We start from the raw sequence: 21,998 nt of genomic DNA, 5'->3' as shown, positions 1-21,998 counted from the left end.
GGCAGGGACATGATAATTTGCACATAGGATGATTTATAGCTATTATTTTTCTCTATCTCTGGAACTTGTCATCTTTAAATTATGGTAATTTGCAGCCCCAATGGTCAACCTCCATCCCTCTAGAGTAGCATAATTTGATGCATACATGTGTATAAACACGCACACATACATGCTCCAAAGCCCTTTTCCCTATCTTCCAGGTTATGTTGAGATTGTCTTCAGAAAAATAAATCATAGGTATAAGTTTCTTCAAATGGTTCTTTAGGCTGTCTTCCCTTTAACTCACCACACAGCAATCTGGTAAATCAAAATTAAAGACTTTCTGTAAGCATATTTGGCCCTCATCCCTAGATTTGAACTGTTTGGATGGAAAAGATCAGAAGGTACTAAAGGACTCTTTTCATATTAAAGCAAACATGTAAAAACAAAACAAAAAACAAAAAACAAAAAAAAAAAAAACAAGATCAAATGTACTGGAGAAAAAAAAATTTGAGGGAATCGTCCAGGGTAGGTCAAGGACAAGGCAACAACAGTGGGTAGATGAGTCTGGTCTGAAAAGTGGGATTCTGATTTCTCGGCTAAAAAGCCAGTCTTATAAAATTTGCTATACTTCACAGTTTGATGAGTGCTCAAGAATTTATTTTAAAATGTTAGACTTGTGTCTGAGTGCAGGCACATCTGTCACCAATGAGACCACATGCTCCCTGCGGCCTCATCTTTAAGAGAAGAGATTAGTGGGGTAGGGAGGAGGGCAGAACATTCAGGGCATCCCCAACCTGGGAATCCCATTAATCATACGATGCTGAAAGCTAGGCAGGAGACCTGGGCAAGGTGCCAAACAACCTCGGGGAAAGCTTCTTCTTCAACCTTGGCCTTCTGTTTGACGGCTGACTGGGGAGACAAAGTCCAGAATGTCTGTCCAGTTCTCTGCCTCAATACTTTCCAGTGTCTGGTTAAGATTACTGCCAGAGAAAAATACAGCCCGTTCAGCACTTTGGTCTTAACGCAGCCACACGAGAGAGATGGTTGCTATTTAAGTGAAAGGAAATGCATGTTCACCCTGGAAGCTGAAGAAGCAGCAAGTCTGCCCTGCCCCCTCCATCTGAGGACTTCTTTCTCCAGGCCTGGGGAGTTCTAACAAGTGTCTAGAGAGAAGATAACCCAGAGCCCCTTTACCACAGGTGTGGCAGGAAGGTGAAGGATGGGTTTGAGTGGAAGGCAGGCACACTCCATCTAAAGACACAGCTGATGACTATTAGCATCCATTACACATTGCCGTTTCCCCATCACTCAAGCAGCCATTTAGAGGAGTACTTTCACAAACAACAGGCGAGGAAAGGAAAAGTCACATCGCCAGTGGGGTCTAGCTGGCCGAGGACTGGAGGCATGTGCTCAGATTCAGAGTACTGCTGGGCCTCTCTGCTCTACCAAGCTTCAGCAGAGCATGCTCACACTCACTTTCTCCCAGGGTTTTCTGCAGGAGGTCATGCTTGGCTTGTAACTTGGTGATCAGGTTCCTACCCTCCAAGTACTCCTTCATTTTCTGTAAGGAAGAGGAGAAACAAGAGAACTTAGATTCCTGAAGAAACACAAGACACAAATGTCAACTGCACAATTTGCCTTTGAGAAGGCATTTGATTCCTGACTCTCTGACTCACTTTCTAGCAAGTCCATTTAAATTCTTAAAAAAAAAAATCTTTCTCTCTGATTTTCATGGTGGGTGCAAACCTACACAGTATTTTCCTATGAATTTCATGTTAGCCAGTATAAGAAAACTGTTTTCTAAGTAAAGCACTTCACCTGTTTCCTTTAGTCCCAGTAAAGAAAGAGAATGGCAGGGAGAATGGACAACCTTCCCGAGCCTCAGCTTCGCTGGTGTGAAGACATACATTTGCTATCTGCCCCTTAGGCTGATAGCCTGCTCCTCCAGGGGACATTTCCTCACCCTAAGAGTAGCGCCAATGGTAAATCTCAGCCACAGAGCACCCTTGTCTAAGCCAGACCCTAAAAAGTCTCACCTACTGAAAGTTGGGAGTTTCTGCGTGCTCAGCTGGCGTGGCTGCCCCTACTATATGCAGATACAAATTCCAAGCACAGGATGAGCCGCGCCGTCACACCTGCACTAGTCGGCGAATGCGACTGCTATGTTGCAGTTGCAGTTTTGACATCTCTTGTCTGGTTTGTGAGAGACGATGCTTGACTGCATAATTCACAAAATCTATTATCATTCTTCCTACTCTACTTGAGTAATGGGAAGAAGGTAGCAGATTTGAAAAGATTAGTGAAATTGCTCAGGATCAAAAAAATGATGGAGTCACTCACTCTCTGTTGTGCAGCAGGTCCCCCTCATCCCCACTGAAACATTCCATTTCCCAGGGAAGCTCCTTAAGAGAGGAAGCAAACAACACAAAATAGTCCCAAGGAGTTCCTGAGACTGAACAGATTTACTAGGCCCCTCTCTCCCAAGTATAAATAATACAGACTACTAAGTCACTCTCAGACAAGCTGAGGGGCAAAGAAAACTCTCAAAACAAGTTCAGCTGCTTGAAAGAAGAAAAGGACAGTTGGGCAGCCTGAAAAGAGGCAGAGGCCAGCCAAGCAGCCTGGAGGAGGCTCAGACTAACTAAGCCACCTAGAAAGGACACTCTGCATCCTGTTGAGCTGCCTATACAGGCTATGTAGTGTGCCCCAGGTGCCAAGCTCTCAAGCTCTTTAAGTCATTTCTGCTCCTGTAAATAACACCGCACCCATATTCCTACAGGTAACTTCAATAAAACTCACTGGGCTTTGATGGTATCTGTATTATGGTCTGTCATGGGCTCTCTATCTGGGGTGAGTAGAAGTGTGTGTTGTGTCTTCCTAGGAAAGTTTTTTTTTTTTTTTTTTAATCACACAATAGTATCCATACACGAAGTCTGAAGGAATGGAATGTGCTGTGAAGCATTATCATAAAATGTCACACCTACTACATTACAGAGACAAAGAGAATCAGAACAAAATTTTATAGTAGTCATTGTTACATTAGCAGCAACCCAGAAGACATTAGACTAACTACATTAGTACATAGTCTGTCTCTCCCTTACAATAATCCTATACATATACGAGGAAGATATCAGTAGTTCTTTATTAGAGATGAGAGGACAATTCTAGGAGAGGGAGGGTATAACTGCCAGCCAGTAGACGGCAGTGCTAGGGGAGAGCTGTTCTCCGCTCTCCTCTACAACCACTCTTGAGACCCTGAGTCTGCCTTGGCCATTTCTGCTGCACTGGCTCATATGATGGTGTTTAACTCAGAAGCAAATGGTTTCCCAGAGTCTGAACCATGTGTTACTAGAAAGACTTGGGTCTGCGCCAGCGAAGAAACGTTATAATAATAATAATAATAATAATAATAATAATAATAATAATAATAGTTCTGTCTTTTACTGTGCACTAATTAAAAAAGAATTGTATTTCAAGCCTTTGACTTTTATGACTATCACTAGTACATAAATGATAAAGAAAAATGGAAAGTTCTGAGTTACTCTTACTTTATATTTTTCTATATAGTATGAACTTTTAACTAAGAGCTTGCCATCTCATTCCCATTTAAAAAGCAGGAAAACCTGCTTTTCTGGGAGATGGTCCCTGAGCCTCTTGTGCTCACCCACACGGCCCTACGGATAACCTGTAATCCCCACGGCACCATTCTCACACAGCCCTATCACAGGTTTACTCCGGTGTCTTTCTATCCAGAGACCATGTCATCGATTATCCCGACCATCCATGATGCTTAGTGCCACTCCTAGAAAATAGCAGGAACTCTAAATATGAAGAATGAATAAATAAGTGAGCAATCTCATTCTCCTCTGAATAAACTGTTCCTTACAATTACAAAACCAGTCCCTAAGGGTATCCCTACTCTAAATGAAACAAACCAGACAAATCCTCTGCTAAATCATTTCTACTGTTTTATTGAAGGCCCGTTCTCTAATCCTTTATGCCTTTCCATGAGAACATCTGCATGAAAATAGGCTCTCTTGTCACCCTCCTCTTCCCATCTGTTCCAGCTGTCAGCTCACTTACTGTCAGTGTTCCCCGGATGATATCCTAATCCCCAACCAATGCCTAATTGTGGGCTTGGAATCATACTTAGGACCCAGAGTGCAAAAGCCTCCAGGAAATATCCATTGCTAATAGTACAACCCCTAAAGGCCTATCTTTGGAAAGTTATCCCAGGACTCTCAAAGGTTTCTTAATGAAGAAAATTCAAGAAGCTATAACCTCCAACACAAGACCAAAATGTTCACAAAACAGGCAACATTCTGAAAGGGAATGAATAAAAATTCCTTTATCTCCCTCATGTTTCTATTCTCAATTCCCAACCTTCCCCCACCCCAAGTTCATGTTTACAACTCACTAAGTAACTTCAGCTGTCACTTGGTGAACCATTAAAACAAATAACAATCTGATAAAAAGGTGTTACCTTTTCAGGTTTCATTAAATACTAAAGGATCAAACTGTATCAAGATATACTCTACATACCTAAAACAAGGTGGGTTTTGCATCTAGGTGGGAAAGGAAAGGAATCCCAGAGTCTGTAGACATGCTATTTATCACTTCCTTATCTCACCTAGAAATCAGGACAGACATGCTGGGGATAAATAATCCTGCCTTTATCAGTGGAGGTGAGGTAGAAGGATTCAGTTGTTGCTGAACAAACAAAGCTAAGACAGCTAAAGCCAAGGGAGGACTAAGTGGCTTTTGGTACTTAGGCAGAATATCAAGATTATAATAATCAGACCATACACACACACACACACACACACACACACGCACACGCACACGCTCACGCTCACACATACACACTCACTTGCTCTCTATAATATACCAGATCACAGCTCCAGGTCTAGTGGCTTGCCTAATGGACAAAGGACGGCCTTCTCTCCTATTGTCTTACCCAAATCTACCCCTAAGAGTTCAGATAGCTTGGCTTTGCTATTTTATCAGCCAAGTTTTCAATCCTTCATTTCATCTCCCATTTGAAAATGCCATACTTGGTGATGGAGAATGTAGTTAAGAGCACTTACTGTACTTACAGAGGACCTGGGTTCCGTTTCTACCATCTACAAGGTGGTTCATAACTAGTTATGTACAGTTCCAGGGTTCCAATGCCCTGTGGCCTTTTGAAGGCACTTCATGAAGGCAAAAACTCATACATACACACATACATACATACATACATACATACATATACATATATATAAAATGAAACATTATTATATAAAAAGAATTCCATACTCCAATTTTCCATAAAAAGAAATATTTAGGAGAAACTCTAGCTTTCTAAGGCTTTGATGATGCTTGGTCAACCAGAGAGGACTCCTGCTCACAGCAGGGAACTGGTAAAATAAAGATGATGTAACTATAAAATGGAGTTTTGTATAGCTATTGGAAAGGGATTTGTGTGAGATGTGGGACAAATCTTTTTAGACTACCATGAGTAATGTTCGAAATGTTATCAAAGTAAAGTGGAAGACAGTGAAAGTGGTACACTCTGTTCATTACATTTACTTCATAACATCTCTCTTGCAGAGCTGAAGATGGAACTCAGTGTCATGCATGCTAGGCAGGCACTCTTAACTACTAAGTTCCCATTTATTACAATTTCTAGTGTCATTTATTGTGTTAAGGGGCACTTACTGATACATCATCGGTTGCCTATGCACACAAAATCTCCGAAAGAACAAACTAATCCAGTTTCACTCGATGGCAGAAGGGAGGAAAAGTATGCACTGGGGTAAGGTAAGGCTCTACTCTCTCTCTAGTATGCACTGCGGTAAGGTAAGACTCTACTCTCTCTCTAGTTTCCTTTGAAATAGCTGAGTCTTTTTATGATGCAACAAGAAAAAGAAGAGGGCACTGAGGGATGGTGTACTGTAGGAGATGAGTGACAAGCACAGACAGGAGTCAGAAAAGACTCCCTTCTTATAATAAGGAGCAGGGCACACAGGAAAGCCCGTGACAAGCAGCTGACCTGAGTTCTGGGTTTGGCCACTGATAAAGGCCTTGTTTAAGCTACCAATCCCCCCGTGTTTGTTTGTCCATTTTTTTTCAAAGCTTTCAAATGAAAAGGTTGGGTTAGATAATATTTAAAAACTGCTTCAAGTTTAAAATTTTAGTTTTCCACAGCCTTTCCTAGCAATTGACCTTTGTAAGGCATATTTCAATTCTCTAATTGATATCACATGGGCAAATTAATCTGATGACAGTTACAAGCAGTCAGAAAACTATCTCAAAAGCCCACATGGTCACTAGACACACCACCTAGGAGTCAAGCCATAACGAGGGACCTCTTTACAACTTTCCAAAAGCAGGGAACTTCCAAATGTGCTGCTCTGATTTTTTTGCAAGGTCTGACAAGCATAGACAGTCCCTCAGTTTTAATTTGGGGATGTGAATATCTACTTCATGACCACCACCAAAAATGCTGCTATCAGAAGATAAATTACCTGACATACTTCAGATCTGGTCACGAAAATAATGAATTCATGCAAATCTGTTACTAGATAAGCCAAAAGTAATTTTTAATAGTCAAAGCAATGTGCACAATAATTTGACAAGGAGTACCATGGTCACCAAAGTCAGGAAATGGGCTGCAGGACCCCACAGTATTGAGATAAAAGGGGAACAGTTAGGCAGGATTTTAGATGTCATCAGTTTGAATAAAGTTATTTCTTTTTTTAAAAAAATTCATTTTAATTATGTATCTCTGTGTGGACATGTACATATGTGGGCATGTGAGTGCTGGTGTCCACAGAGGCCAGGGTGGATCTAGAGTTATGGGCAGTTGTGAGCGCCTGGATGTGGTCCTCCAAGACCAGTGTGAGTTCTTAGAAGTGCTGAGGCATCTCATCAGCCTTCTTGTTTGGGAGCAGATATCAACTTCTGAATATATACATTACAGATTCATTTAAGTCAAAAAGTAATTCTGGCTGGGCAGTGGTGGTGCACAGCTTTAATCTCAACACTCGGGAGGCAGAGACAGGCAGATCTCCGTGAGTTCAAGGCCAGCCTGGTCTACAAATTGAGTTCCAGGATAGTTAGTACTGTTATACACAGAAACCCTGTCTCAAAAACCTGAGCAAAAACAAAAACAAAAACAAAAAAACCCCAAACAAACAAAAAAGCAAAACAAAAAAGTAATTCTGAAGGACAGTCTTAAGTATGGATTTTCATGTACAAAATTTCTTTCCTTCTTCTATTTTGTTGGGAGTGTATATGTATGCATGCATATAGGGGTCAGTGTTAGTCATAGCATCTTCCTCAGTTGCTCTCCACTTTATTTTTTGAGGAAAGGACTCTCACTGAACCTGGAGTTCAACAATTCACCAGACTGGCTGGCTAATAAGACCCAGGGATCCATCTTCCTGTTTCTTTTCCCAGCTAAGAAATTAGCTGGTTTCTTTTACATGGGTTCAAACTTAGGTCTTCATGCTTGTGTGGCACGCACTTTACAGACTAAGCTGTCTCCCTAACTCCTAAATTTTTCTTTTTCCCCCCCCTCATTTTAGTTTTTCAAGACAAGGTTTCTTTGTGTAGCCCTGGCTGTCCTGGAACTTGCTCTGTAGACCAGGCTGGCCTCAAACTCACAGAGATCTGCCTGCCTCTGACTCCTTAGTGCTGGGGTTTAAGCTGTGCACCACTACCAATTAGCATCCTCCAAATTTCTTGACTGGAAGAGCTGAATGGGGAAATGGTCAAATACATTGTATGTATGGAAATACAAATGCAAATACATGTATGGTATTCCCAAATAATTAATAAAAATTGAATTGAAAATATTTTTAATAATAAATTTAATAATAATTTCTGGTCTCTTTCACAATCCTTTTTGACCTACTCATATTAAAAATCAAGCACAAAAGTCAGTTTGTGTGATGCTTCCCCTAGCACCATTCTCTGTTGCTGCCCACACATATTCATGCCTTTAAGAAACTGATTAGAAATAGATGAAGTCAAAATCAAAGTGCTCTCTGTATATGCCTAATCCTTCATTATCTTCTTTCTTTTATACTCTAAACATTCCAACAAGTAGCATAAAATCTAGGATATAGTAAATACATGGCAAATAACCAGTGAGTAATTTAAGAGTGATTGATGAATGGATTAATAATGATGATGGTAAAATGAATAGCAGTTACTGAACACCGTGAACTAGGCAATGCGTCATTCCATCTCTCTGTATAGATTTGCATATGCTTAGAAAATATAATATGGGTCAGACACAGAGCTTAGTGGTACAGCTCTTGCCTAGCAGATATGAAAGTTCCACCAAGAAATAAACAAAACCCCCAAAACAACTAGAATATATACCGAATGACTTAAACTTACAATACAATAAATACAAAGGTGCCTCCTTTTGTAAATATAATTTTAAATACATGCTCATATGTATTTATTTTCTTCTTTTTGCATATAAGTTTTATATAATGATCATGTTTTAAAATGTTTTTTGGAGTAAAAAGTGTTATATTTCTTCAGTTTTAAAAATAAAATCACTTAAGCTTTTTACGTAACAAAAAAAAATCCAGTTGTTTTAGAATAATACTCTTAAATAATACCCTTTCAAAAGTCTTTACTGGGATTTAAAACAACAAAACCACCAAAGATTTGCTGCTTAACTAACTGAACCAGACTTACAAAAACACCAATCAATCATATTAGTGCTCTTAAAGAAAGAAGGACAATGTTCAAAGAAAAATTAGGCAAATTGTCCTAGCTGGAAGAAAAACCTAATTTGCTCCATGCCGAGTGTGCTTCGACGGAGGACAAGTGAGGCCCCTCATTTGGTCAGGGTGCATTTCAATGGCCATGCTTCAGCTACAACTGCAAAGTCATTTTTCCCTTTCTTGGACTTCAAAAGATAAGGATATAAATTTTAGTGCAAGCAATAGGTCCTACTTGGCAAGTTCAAGATAACTTAATTATTAAGAAGCAGCATAGAAGACCAGCTAGCAACCTTTCAAAGAACTATTAGCACGCACACACACACACACACACACACACACACACACACACACACACACACCTATCTAAATGGAGACTTGAGAACAATGGGTAAAATATACTGGTTTAGAATTTTTGATAATTGCCAATATTACAAAAAAGTCCTAATAATAAAAGTTATATGACTTTTAAATTAAGATACATATTGGCAAAGATATTTAAATATAGTTCTCAAAAACCAAGAAACTAAGCCCCTTATTATACTATTCTGTGACTGCGAGGGCTACTTTCAAATAAAAGCCTACTACCTGGTTAAAGTTTACTTTCTTTTTCTTAGCAGTTAATGTAGGAGCACCCCTTTCTTTGAGGTCTCTGGTAGATATATACAACTTGTAAATGCATTTGCTTTAGGTGTAGAGATGGTGAGCAAGTATGCCAGATTTAAATCTGGGGTATTCAAAGCCTGCTTTTCAGACAGTTGACAGAAACTCTTGATTTCCAAAGCTCCCTTAGGTGTCACAGTCTCTACTCATGCCCCTTTAAAGTGAATGAGTACCCTTACTGTGAAATAAAACTGCTCCGTCTCTTGCTGGTTAGCTCTCCTCTTAGCAATGCTGGGCTTGCTCATGAAAGTTTCTGAGACCGTTGATTTGACAGACTCCATAGAATTGCTGTACTGGAAGCAGTCAGACACATCAAAATCCTCCACAGTCACGATGTCTTGGATGGTCTGCAGGGTAGCCTCCATTGTTTTCTTCACCTATGATCACCATCACCAAAGATATCATGAGAGACAGTCCATAAAGCAGCAGGTGGTGCAACAACTAGGAAACGCTTGAGAGAAAGTATGTTTCTCAAGATGGGTAGGAAGGACAGTTCCACTTCTCACTCGACAGTGCTGAGTGATGAACACCACAGGAACTCCACTCCAGCATGCTGCCCTCTCCAGCAAACACCTGAACACCCCACTCCTTTTCTATGTACCTAACTCCGTTCTTTTATATAATGTTTACTTTTATCAAAAAGACATACTGTATGTGTAAGGATGTTCTGCCAATATGTGTGTATATGTTATGCGGCTTGGTGCCTGTGGAGGCCAGAAGAGGATGTTGGAGCTCCAGGAATTGAAGCTATGGATGGTTATGACCCACCTTGCAGGTGCCTAGAAGCCAAGCCTGGGTCCTCTGCAAAAACATCCAGTGCTTTTAACCACTCAACCATCTCTCCAACCCCAAAGTTCACTTTTAGGATTTAATACTATTTTGTTATACTATAGATACAAAGAAAAAACCAAAATATTTACAAACCAATATTGCCATCATACCAGAGCTAGCTAAAATATGTGATAAGTCTAGTCCTTCAGTGTTCCTGGAGTCCTTCACCCAATCAATGACTTTGTTTCCCTATTGACAAACTAACTGATCCAAAACTATTCCTTCCTAGTAAAATTAAGACTTAACTGATACAAGGTAAGAAGCCATTTGAGCTCAACAAAAAGCTAGATTACTGATCAAATTGCCTTAAACTACTTATTAAAAGAAAATATGCTGTATTTAGAAAGAAAAAAAGTCACCCTCTTTTAAGATATTAGAGATGTCTGAAGTGTCAAAGTTAATGGTTTCTTTTTGAAATGCTAAGGAAAGCCAGTCATGAGGGGGGTCATTTCAGAAATTTGATTTTGTTCTTACAGTGGCCAAGTGCTACTTTGATTAAATGTGTAGTGGAGAGGGGCATTTTGTAAAAGCTCAAAATAGAGCACAACCTTTGGCAATGTACGAACAATTTCCTGGATTTCAAGGGCAGGATGCAGCAGCAGGGAAAGCCCAACCTTCCATGTGGCCAGGAAATCTTTGCAATAGCCCGGACATTCTCTGCATGCTCCCTCCACCTGCCCCTGATGGACAGCCACAAGTAGTTCAACAAGCAAACAGTGGCTCTGAGCCGCTAGGAAGGAAGCGCACCTCTTCGTTCTCAATCTTCAAGGTGGATAAGCGCGACTGCAGCTGCTGGCGTCTCTGCACCAGTTCACTCTGGACAGGCTGCTGGGCACAGAGCTGAGAGGCCTGTCAGAAAAAGCAACACAGGTCAGAAAGAGGACGTAGGTTTTTTGAGGAATCCGAGTTCTCACTACTGCTCATGAAAAGATTCACACTGTTTTGTATCCCAACCACTAGACAACTTGCAGTTTCTACATGCAAACAAAATCCAAAGACAATGTGTGTGAACTTCTAGATCAAACAATACATGAAAGGAACAGGGAGGGAGATCTGTTTGGAAAGACCCCATTTCTTTCTTTGGAATCAATAGGCAGGCAAGTGGTCGTCAGGGGTAGGGCTAGCAGGGTCTCCAGCTCTATGGAATTCTGAGGCGGCTGGAAAGAGTGCTGCAGGCAACCTCTGGTCCAGAAACCCAATGCTTTGGCACAATGAAGAGTTCCTGGCCAAAGGTCCAAGTAGTCACCTCTCTGGTGCTTCCCTCCTCCCACTTCACACACTAGAGTTAAAAAGCAGGAGAGAAGTGGGCCAGGAAGTTAACTTGCTGCTGTTGGCAGTCAGTATGTTTATAAATCTGGGCCATGCATGAGAGCTTTGACTTCACGGGAAAGAGTTCATGTGAATATGGGAACAAGTTCATGGGCTATGCTAGAGAGTTCCAGAGGGCATGAGATCAGATGGAACTTGATGTCCTCTAAATAGCTATCATTATATCCTACTAGGTATGGGATCCCCTGCACCCCAATCCCCAGTGAACTACCAACCAACTTTATCCTCTGTGAAGGAACAGTTGACCCTTGATAAAGGTAAGGTTATGGCAGGTGTAATCTAATCCCCCGGATGAGTGATGAGAGGCAGAAAGCTGGAGATGGAGGGTACGACGCCATGTAGAGGCAGTGCCTGTCACTTTATTACCAAGTGTCCTTTAGCTCTTATCAGAAGAGAAACGTCTGAATAGAATTGGGCTCCTTCACCCTCAGCAAAGAGTGAGTATATTCATATACTTGTAAATCATTCTCTTACTCAAAAAATAAAACTTCTCTTCAAATGTAGGGGACTAAAAATTGACCTTTTTCTTCACTGGCATTTAAGATTCCAACTGATTTGACCTCTTCTTCAGCTGAGAGGCTGGCTCAAAATTTAGAGCTGATTTCACTACGGCTTTTGGATAAGTAGACATAATGGAGAAAAGCTTGGTGGCCAGATGGGTTAGTGCCAAGAATGAAATTTCTGTGTCTGGCTGTCTGATGTCACCAATCAGGCATCCAGTGCCCCTCAGACCTCTGGGTGCACCAACTCCTAGTGCATCTGAGAGCAGCTGACATCAGCTCATGTGCTATGGCCCAAGAACACTGATATTGCCAATTTCAGAGCTTCCAGTTAAAACGCCACCTGAACTTTAGCCCTATTTTAAGGACTTCCAGGCAGCTCCTTCCTTCTGCCTCATACAACCCACAATAATTCAGAAAGACTGGCAGTGGGGCCCAAGGATGACTTTTCATTTCTAAGCCAGAATGTGAAATCTTGGGAAGTTTTAGCCCCTTTTCTGGTCAAGCCACTGATCAGTTGTACCATATACAGGGCAAAAAAATGAATTATCAATTTTTAAAGTCACCCAGGCCTACCATGGGAGAATTAAGAGTAAAAATCATCTCCAAGCCTGTTTTGCTAAAGAGCAGCAAAGTTGCTGATGCATGCTTTGCCAGTGATCTTCAGCCAGGATGCAAGGTAATGCATTCCAGCTGTGCTTTAGAGTATGGAAATGTGGTTCTGACAGGGGAAGGATGGGGCCTGAGTACCCATCATCTGGATTTCCCTTTATGGAGACAAGCTGTTTGGCTCAGAAAAGAACTCAGACAACACCAGAAAATACACCAATCCATTCAGTCAGTCCTAGGTTCCACTCATTTTGGGAAGGAATCTCAATGGCAGCTAGAGAAGACAAATTTGAACAGAAGTCAAGGCAGGTGAAAAATAGAACTTCCTGGAGGCTGATAACATACCTCCCCCATCTGTTTAGATGCTGACATCTCCTCAGCCACAGCAATGCAAACAAACTGTAAGGAGCTTGGTTTTCCCCAAGAAGAAAAGGAGAGAAATGACCTCACATTTTTTATCTAAGACAGAGATGTACCACTTCATCATGGCTTGTCTATGACAGCTAATCGTCTGAAAAAATATATATATATATATATATATATATATATATATATATATATATATATATTGCTGTCAGGCTAGAACAGGGTTTCCTTAAGAGTCTAGCTGCTAATGCTAAGGGAAGCACTGTGCATGGCAAGAGCACACTGCTGATTTGAGTGGCCTCTTCTTATCTAGTCCTCTAGGTCTCACTAGTGTGGGGAGCTGAGGAAGCTTTGAGTGAATGTGTAAAAAGTGGATGAAGTCCTGATTGAATGTGTACTGTTGGCATGGGCATAGCCATGTCAAGGATCAATGCCTCAGATCTGTGGGAACAGCAAAGCCTTCCCCATGCTGGCTAGACTTTGAACTAGCAAAGCCTTCCTCTGGTCTGAGTGTGAATATTGACAGTGTGTGCAAGCAAAAGTGTTTATGATCAATGATCAGCTGATCAATGTGTGCAAAAGCTAACAACTGAAGCTTCCATATCTAGGATGGTCACAGCCTGAGATTGCTAGCCTACAGATACCTACCAATATCAGCTAACTCCTCTCCTTGTGCTCTACATAATAAACATGCTGAGGTCCTGGTTTATTTCATAGTTGGTATCCTCCATCAGAGTTATCACAACTTATGTGACGCCTGCTTTTCTGACCATGTATCTGTGCTTTTCTTCATTCCCTGGACACTCCTGTCAGGTTTCTGGTACACAGTTACTTGGGACTGTAGACTACCCTCTGGGAGATATCCGCTCTACAGCTTCGGCCAATTCACTTAGATGGAACATGAGCCTAGGCTCAGGGATAATAAACACATCAGTCAAAATCAAAAGGATATACTGCAGGGTCTGAAAGAATAGAGTGCAACTTACCTGACAGGAAGCCCCTCTCCTTTGGATGTGGTCTATATGTAATAAAAACTATACATACATCTAGTACATTCAAGTCCCATTGGGGAAAGGTGCAGGATAGGGACGGGTCTTACCATGTCTCCCATGTGGGGCTGGAATTCAAATTTCATAGGGGGACAGAAAACATTGTTGTACATCTCCATGAGTCGCTGTTTGTCACTGGTGGCATCTAGGTTTTCAACTGCATTTTCGATAGCATCCAGACCCTCATGTTTTGATTGTTCCAGATTTAATTCAGCAGACAAGAAAGTGCGCAGGGCCCGGTTCAGGCTAGCATGGTAGCCTAGGTCACAACACTGCTGTGGGAAGGAGAAGGCAAATAAGTACGCCTCAGCCATTCCAAGGCCTGACAGAAAGGGAAGAAGTCTCTGGGGGCAGATTCGACCATATCAAGGTAACTGACTGGCTGCAATAGGAAGGAAACTGACATGATTTCTAAGACCTGGGTAAGATTTCTTAGTTTTGGCCTTTTAGGTCAGAGGTTAGGGATACCATGTAGGGCACTGAGGTGGTTAGAGAGAAGATCTGTAAGAACCCAAGGACAAATGCTATTGCATAAACATAAGAACTGCCAAGAGTTAAAGAATTCTGTTCTATTTTCTGGTTTGTCTGGGGATGTCATGATGACAAATTTCAACAATAGTAATGCAGCCTGCCATGGCTCCTTGAGGGCTGTTATGGTTAGAAGCCACTACACAACAAGCTTGTGAGGCCAATGCAGCATTAAGAAGTCAAAAATTTAGAGTGCTGCCTTAGTAGCAAATTCATACACACTCAACTCTAGGTAGGTGTGGGAAGGAGGCAATGGAAGGTTGATGCGGTCATGACGTCAACTTCCAGTGCTCTGGGACAGGACTGAGCTGAAGAAAGCTACACTAAAAAGTTCTAAAGTAAGTGTTACTGGGGAAATTCTAATGATGTCTCTGATTTTCAACAACAAAAGTGAAAAGAAGAAAATGCTATGAAAGAGGCAATTGCAGGGGTTGGGGAATGTAGTCAACTGGAAAGTGCTGTGTCTGGCATACATGAAGACTTAGGTTTGATCCCCAGCACTGCATAAGCTGAGAGTGGCGATGTAGGCCTGTAACCTCCAACATTCAGGAGAGGAAGGCAGCAGAGATGGAACAGAAGTTCAAGGTCATCCTCAATTCTCAGTTACACAGTCAATTCAAAGCTAGTTTCTGTCTTTAAACAAACAACAAAAACCAGAGCTAGAGGGATAGCTCAATTACTAAAGTCCTTTATGTTTGATCACAAACCTACGTGAAAGAGCCGGAGAGGTATCTGTAATCTTAGCACTGAAGAGCTAGCTGAAGAAAGGGGCTTGATGGTTAGCTGGCTAAGATGAACCTTTGAGAATTCTGTCTCAAAAAACAAGGTCAGGGCTTGAGAGATGGTTGTGTAGTTAAGAGTGCTTACTTCTCTTATAAAAGACCTGAGTTTGGCTCCTAGTACTCATGTCTGAAGCTCATAACTGCTTGTAACTCCAGATTCAGGAGATCTAACACTCTCTTTTGGACTCACATGGGTACCTGCACTCATGTGCACATATTCATTACACACACACACACACACAACAAAAAACCAAAACCAGAACATGACACACTGTGTTGCGAAAGAATAATACTTGATGTTATCCTCTGGCCCCTCACACATGTGTATGAACCCTTACATATGTTAGCACACATACATACAAAGGAAAAAAACAAAATAGTAGAGGCAGAATCAAACAAAAGCTACTCCGACCCCTAGACCTGTTTCCTTTGACAGTCAGTGATTTTCAAGCTACAGATCACAGCTCTGAAGTTCAGGGTCAGCACTCAGGTTACCCTTGAGAAGGGGAGAGGAGGGCTACTTAGTTGGCCTGGAGGCCTTTTTGTCTTCATTTCAACTGAGACAGCTCTGATCACTTTTCAGTTTAATAAACTGGGATTCTATATGTGGTCTGGTTTGAAGAATAAGTTCTTAAGAAAAAAAAACCTGAAAAAAATCGTTGGATTAAACATAATCCCCAAGGCTCTTTTCAATGGCATTTTGTAACACTATGACAACATTCCCTACCCCTTCAGACCCAGAGATCTAAATTTCTTGGCCATCAATTATCACCTCTATTATTTACACAGCTTTGATGTCCAGATCCTGAGAGGAAATGTCAGAGAAAAATCACTGGCTAGGGTAAGGCCATCTGCTTGATTGTAATTTCACTGCATCAATAAGCATCAAATTAATTTCCCTAGCATTTCCTTCTCATCATGATCACTTCAGGAACAGCCACTATTGGGGAAGAAAAAACATGTGACAGACCGCCTCCTTCCAGGCATCTGACAAGAATATCAGCAATGGAGCACACATCGAGCTGAGCTCTGGTGCAGTGCCAACAGACTCTGGCAGGTGCTTGGCTTCGGCAGAGTAACAGCAGCGACAGCATAACTATAGCCAGAGGATGGGAAAACATTAAATTCAGTTGGAGGAAGAGCAAAAGGAATCTAGACAAAGGAGGCTGATTGGAGACTGCACGTGCAGGGTCCCTTCCTCCTCTAGGAGATGCTGTTGAACTAATCAGGCCTTTGAACCTGTAAATCCTCTTGCCTATCTCTCTGTAGTCCCTAGGATGAACTCTATACTTACTGGTGGGGGACTAAGGAAAAATTAGGGGGAGGTAGGGATAGTTCTGGAAACTTCACTTTCTCCATTTTTACTATCTGTATCCTAATCCACACCTTATTTTATAGCAGTATTGTTTGCTCGGTGTCTTAAAATGTGACTTTATCATGCCTCCATTGAAGAACTTCAAACACTTATCCCTGCCTAAGGAAAATTCACCTTCAGTTTGTACATGTAAATAATGCTTCTGTCCACTAAAGATGTTCAAGTCTCAGACAGTCAACTAAGTGTTTTGTACAGTCTTCATCTTAATTTTCACAACTATTTCCACTGAAGTCTGTATTATCTTAGCTTTCCACACAAGGGAAGATGAAAACTCAGTGAAGCAATATAACTTCACCCAAATTAAAATGGGACAAAAACAAAAAACAAAATCAAAACTGATGTGGCATTCCCCTTTGTATGCTATCAGTATGTTTTATTCCCATTGGTTAATAAAAAAAACTACTCTGGCCTATGGCAGGGCAGAATAAAGCCAGATGGGAAATCCGAACAGAGATATGAAAGAGTCAAGGAGATGCCATGTAGCTGCCAAAGGAGTAACATGCCAGTACTGGTAAGCCACAGCCTACTATAAATAAATATAAATATAAAAACTATAAATATAGTTTTTGTGTGATTATTTGGGTCTGGGCAGTCGGAAAAGCAAGCATAGTCTCTGCTTACAAAATGGTGCCAGCGTGGGCAACTACATCTGCATAAAAACAGAGAGAACTTGGGAAGGAAGTCTAGACACAAAAGAACACAGTTAAGCCCGGCTTCTTAATAGCAGCATTTTCTCAAATGGGCTCTGTTTGCTGGAAGAGAGCAGAGGCACAGTTCCTTTAAGAGCAAGCTTCCTGACTCAGCATTAGCAACAAAAACTAAGCGGCTTCTTTATTAACCAATGGTAATAAAACATATTCATAGCATACAGAGGGGAATCCCACATCACAAAACTACAATGTGTGTAGTCTATCTACACAATGTCACCTCTCTTTATGCCCACCTTCAGCATCTTCTGCCAAATTCCAGTGACAAACTCCCCGCATAGGACAGAGTGTTAAAAAAAACAACAACAACATAGGCCTCTAGCCTAGAAAGCTAGTTTATCCCTCTTGGCTGAAAACAGGAGTAATACCTGCTTTGTTGATGGATAATACATTTCACACATATGTGGTACTGTGTGAACTCAAAACTAACACCAATCATCAGCATCCCCCAATCTATGTACTTCAGTTCCTAGCAGTTCTTTACCTGAAACGTTACCCTTTACTTTCGCCTGCTGGAAACAGATTCAGTCTTTAAGATCCAAATTAAATTTGGCCCCTGGGAAGCCAGCCAGCCCAGCATTCCTGGTCCCACTAACACCCAACTGCATTCATCCTCATATGACCCTAGTACACACGGTCATTTCATATGCAGGTTTTCCCAGTATCTTTCTCTTGTTTACAATTTTTCCTATAAGGTCTTATTCACAGAAGACATTCAATAAAGTTGACTGACAGATAGCACAGGCAAAGACTCTAGCCTCTCAAGAAATCATCTAGATGGGCTGAGTACTGACCCACATGTTTTGCTGTCTATAATCTAAGACTTTCAGGGAGTTTTCCTATGCTGGAGCTCTGCCTCTGGATGACCATCCTGTAGCTTTTGCTTTTCTGTGCCAGTTAGTCAGGGTTAAACTTAGAATGTGCCATCTGGTTCTGTCATGCACTCAGTTAGCCTAGGAAGTGTGGACAGAACCCTGACCATCTACATATTTATAGGGGTAAAACTAAGCCCTCAGCAAAGAAGCCATATTTGACAAGGTTAAGTAAATGAGATTTAAATATTTCCCAGGATAATCCCAATGAGTAGAGGGAACACTCAATTTTGTTTATACTGGAAACAGAGCATGCTTTCTATTTTGATTTTGATGAGTCCCATGGCCATGCTAGGTTCTCTTAGCCTTTCTGTGTTACACAAGTGCTATAAAAATTCTCAGGAGAAATACATTTTTTATATAAAATTGAATAACAGACCGTCCCAATCTGTGAACTTTAGTCCACAGTTCATTATCCCTTCATCAGCTGCTATTCTCCCTCAGAGAATCTAGAGAAGAGCTAGAAAAGACAAATGAGTGTTCTGTATCCCCCTTCAAGTCCATATGGAAGAGAAAAACAACCGCCTTCAATAAAACATCATAGTGGGAAAACCAAGCTCTTTCATGTCCAATCTGGGTGTATACGGATGGCACCACAGACTTTCCATCCAGGTACCTGGCCGTCACAACATTCAGCTACCCATGATGACAAAGCTGATACTAGGCAAAGAGATAGGTATACAGGCAGGGAAGTTACACAGCAAGGAGCCCCCAGTTCTTAGAAATTACCAACTGAGATTAAAATATCTTTTTTGCCTAGAGTCAAGTTTTTTTTAGTATGTGTATCATGTGAATTCTTACCGTCTGAGTTTACATTAAATCTTTTGTTATGCTATACAAAGAAATTGAAGGCTAGTCCTTATGTCAATTTAGTGACATCAATTAAAAATAACTATTTATGCTCAGTGCCTTAAGTACAGGTTGAGTTAAACCCATAGAAAAAAGGTAGAATGGTGGCATATGACACATGCAGCAATGGACTGGAATGACACAAATCCCATGTCTTTTTTTAAAATTTTTTTATGGTTTATTTTTTATATTTAAAAATTTCCATCTCCTCCCCTCCTCCTCCCCTCTCCTGAAGCAACTTCTGGATACCATTGAGATCATGATGCCAACAAACCCAGGCTTCCTACTCACTCTTGGTTTCTTTGCTACAGAACAGTTTGGGCACTTTTAATTACATAGAACAGCATGAAAAGGGGAGAAACTATTGATAGATACAAACAATGTGGATGGTGCTAAAAAAATATCCTAGGTGAAAAAAAAAACTATATTCTGGTGCCTGCAAGATGGCTGAGAGGGTAGAGACACTTGCTATACAAGCCTGATGACTTGAGATCAATCCCTAGAGCCCATGTGTCCTGGTTTGTTTTAATTGTCTACCTGATGTAACCTAAGTCATCTGGGAAGAGTCTTAACAAGAAATTATCTAGATCAACTTGGTCTACGGAGATGTCTGTGGAGGGCTGCTTTGAGTGTTAACTTTTGGAAAAAGATCCAGCCTATGGCAGGTAGCACCAATTCCCTCTATAGAGCCCCAAACTGTAAACGAGAGAAGAAAACTAACTGAAAACAAGCAAGTAAGCAAACAGCAGTCAGGTGGCAGGCAGGTACAGACAAGGACGTTTATTATCTTGACTAAGGATGCTATATGACTAGCTATTTGAGTCCCTGCCTTGACTTTCCCAAAATGGTGAACTATAACTTGGGACTGCAACTAAATAAATGTTTTCTTTCTGAAGGTGCTTTCTGTTAAGGTATTTTTATCAAAGCAACAGAAATGAAAAACACTACATAAAGGTGGAAGTGGAAAGAGAAAAATGAATCCACAAAGTTGTCTCCTTGGCCTCCGCACATACACTGTGGTATGTACATCTTCACACTCAAAAATAAGCAAATAAAATAATATATTATATATATTATATTCTGTATAATCCTAGCTTTATGTCATTCTCCAACAGTTAACATTAACTTAGGGATGAAAGAGTTGGAACAGTGGTTGCCTTGAAGGTAAGCAACAAGAACTTCTGAAGTAATGAGAATGTATTTTTCATATGGTCTGTCTCCTTGTTGTGAAATAGTCTCAGAGCCTAGGCTGCCTTAATGATCTTAATGCTTCCACCACCCAAGTGCTGAAATTCCAGGTGTGTACTGCCATGGGTGGCTAATGGTACTTATTCTTGATAAAAAATACAGGTTACAAGAATATGTAGATTTGTCAAAAACTCTTTAAACTGTAACAAGCAAACCAAACAATCAACTTAGTTAATCATTAAATGTAAGTTACACATGTAAAGAACATTAAAAAGATAAAATTAAAAAGCAAATCTTGACTTAGGAGATCATTTTTCCCACTTTAATGAACTATGTGCTAAGCTGCTAAGCTACATATTACTACTTAAGGTAAAGTAAGTCTTGGTTCCTGTCCTTTTCAATCTTAAGAGACATACATTGACTATCATTTTAACCTTAACCTCACAGTCACAGTAAGAAATGCACCACACACATGCATGCATAAGCACACACACACACACACACACACACACACACACACACACATATCTAACATAAAAATTTCAAAAAAAGATCTTAAGACATATAATATTGTAATATGATCTGATATTTTCTACTCTAGTTTAATCATTTAAGATAAGTTAAATGTACAAAAAAGATTTTATTGTTCCCTTAAAGGATCATGGTTTGAGAAAACTAGAGTGTGTGAGTATGTCTTAGGTGAAAAGAGTTACATTCTACTTATAATGCTGATGCTGAACACACTCCTTGCCCATAAATGAACTAAGTGATTATGGAGAATAGTAGTGGTATTGGCTTTTTGGGAGGCAGAGACAGGTGGATCTCTGTGAGTTGAAGGCCAGACTGGTCTACAAAGCAAGTTCCAGGACAGTCAACGGTACACAGAGAAACCCTGTCTCTATAAAACAAAACAAAAACAAAAAAACCCAAAGAACAAAAATAGTAACCTTCATTCTAAAAAAATAAAATACCAAACAAAAAATAAAATAAGATACAGTCAAAATACAATCCAAACAAGAACAAATTTGCTCACAGCCTGGAATGCTGCCACCCTCGACTTGTTCACCACCCCTACACCCATGCCTGTCGAATAAACACTACAAAGGCTGTCTTCTTTTCCAATGCTCTTCAAATCACAACCTATAAAGTTAGGCTCTCAGCAGGCTACTTATTTATTTTGAGGGAAAAAAGTACAAAACAGTTTGCTTCTTATATGGTTTTTAAGACATCTGCCCATGCCTGATGAAGTGCCTACTTGTTACAAAGGTTGTAATTCATACAGCAAAAGCCTCTTTTCTCCTGAAGTAAGCAATTTATTGAAACTGGTATACATATCCTCTAGAGGCAAAGAAAGAGGACAACCCAGTAAAAGAGGTACAATACCCTGTCTGGTCTAATTTTTAAATTTTATTTATTTTACCAAATGTGGGGTAAATAGCAGAACGTGAACATAAAAAGTGACTGTCTTCCTCATGCTAAGAATGGGTCTCCACCAACAGTGAAGCAGAAGAATAAAAGGACTGGTTTAGGGTTTTGACCTCTACTGAAGGACAGTGTTCAGATTGGCATCAACAAGCAGAGAGAACAAAGGAGCCTGAACATAGACCAAGGCTCCACTTACCAGCTGAGACGATGATATCTA

The 21,998-nt window shown here is 40.6% G+C and overlaps 1 protein-coding gene across 5 annotated transcripts in view; it reads right to left on the bottom strand.

Moving 5' to 3' along the window:
• Positions 1-21,998, bottom strand: part of Srgap2 (SLIT-ROBO Rho GTPase activating protein 2) — a 211,507-nt gene that overhangs the window by 40,339 nt on the left and 149,170 nt on the right. For 4 of the 5 annotated variants that reach the window (XM_038348994.2, XM_038348997.1, XM_038348998.1 and 1 more), the window contains exons 8-11: positions 14,106-14,330; positions 10,950-11,051; positions 9,551-9,748; positions 1,459-1,543 (exon numbers count right to left, since the gene is read on the bottom strand). In XM_038348994.2, coding sequence (XP_038204922.1) covers positions 1,459-1,543; positions 9,551-9,748; positions 10,950-11,051; positions 14,106-14,330 — 610 coding nt within the window. The remainder of the gene's footprint in view (positions 1-1,458; positions 1,544-9,550; positions 9,749-10,949; positions 11,052-14,105; positions 14,331-21,998) is intronic. The other variant, XM_038348996.2, reaches the window with a different exon arrangement.

The sequence above is a fragment of the Arvicola amphibius genome, chromosome 12 (genome assembly GCF_903992535.2).
Source record: "Arvicola amphibius chromosome 12, mArvAmp1.2, whole genome shotgun sequence".
Lineage (NCBI taxonomy): Eukaryota > Metazoa > Chordata > Mammalia > Rodentia > Cricetidae > Arvicola > Arvicola amphibius.
Note: the sequence above shows the minus strand (reverse complement) of the source record. Positions and strands in the feature narration are given on the sequence as shown.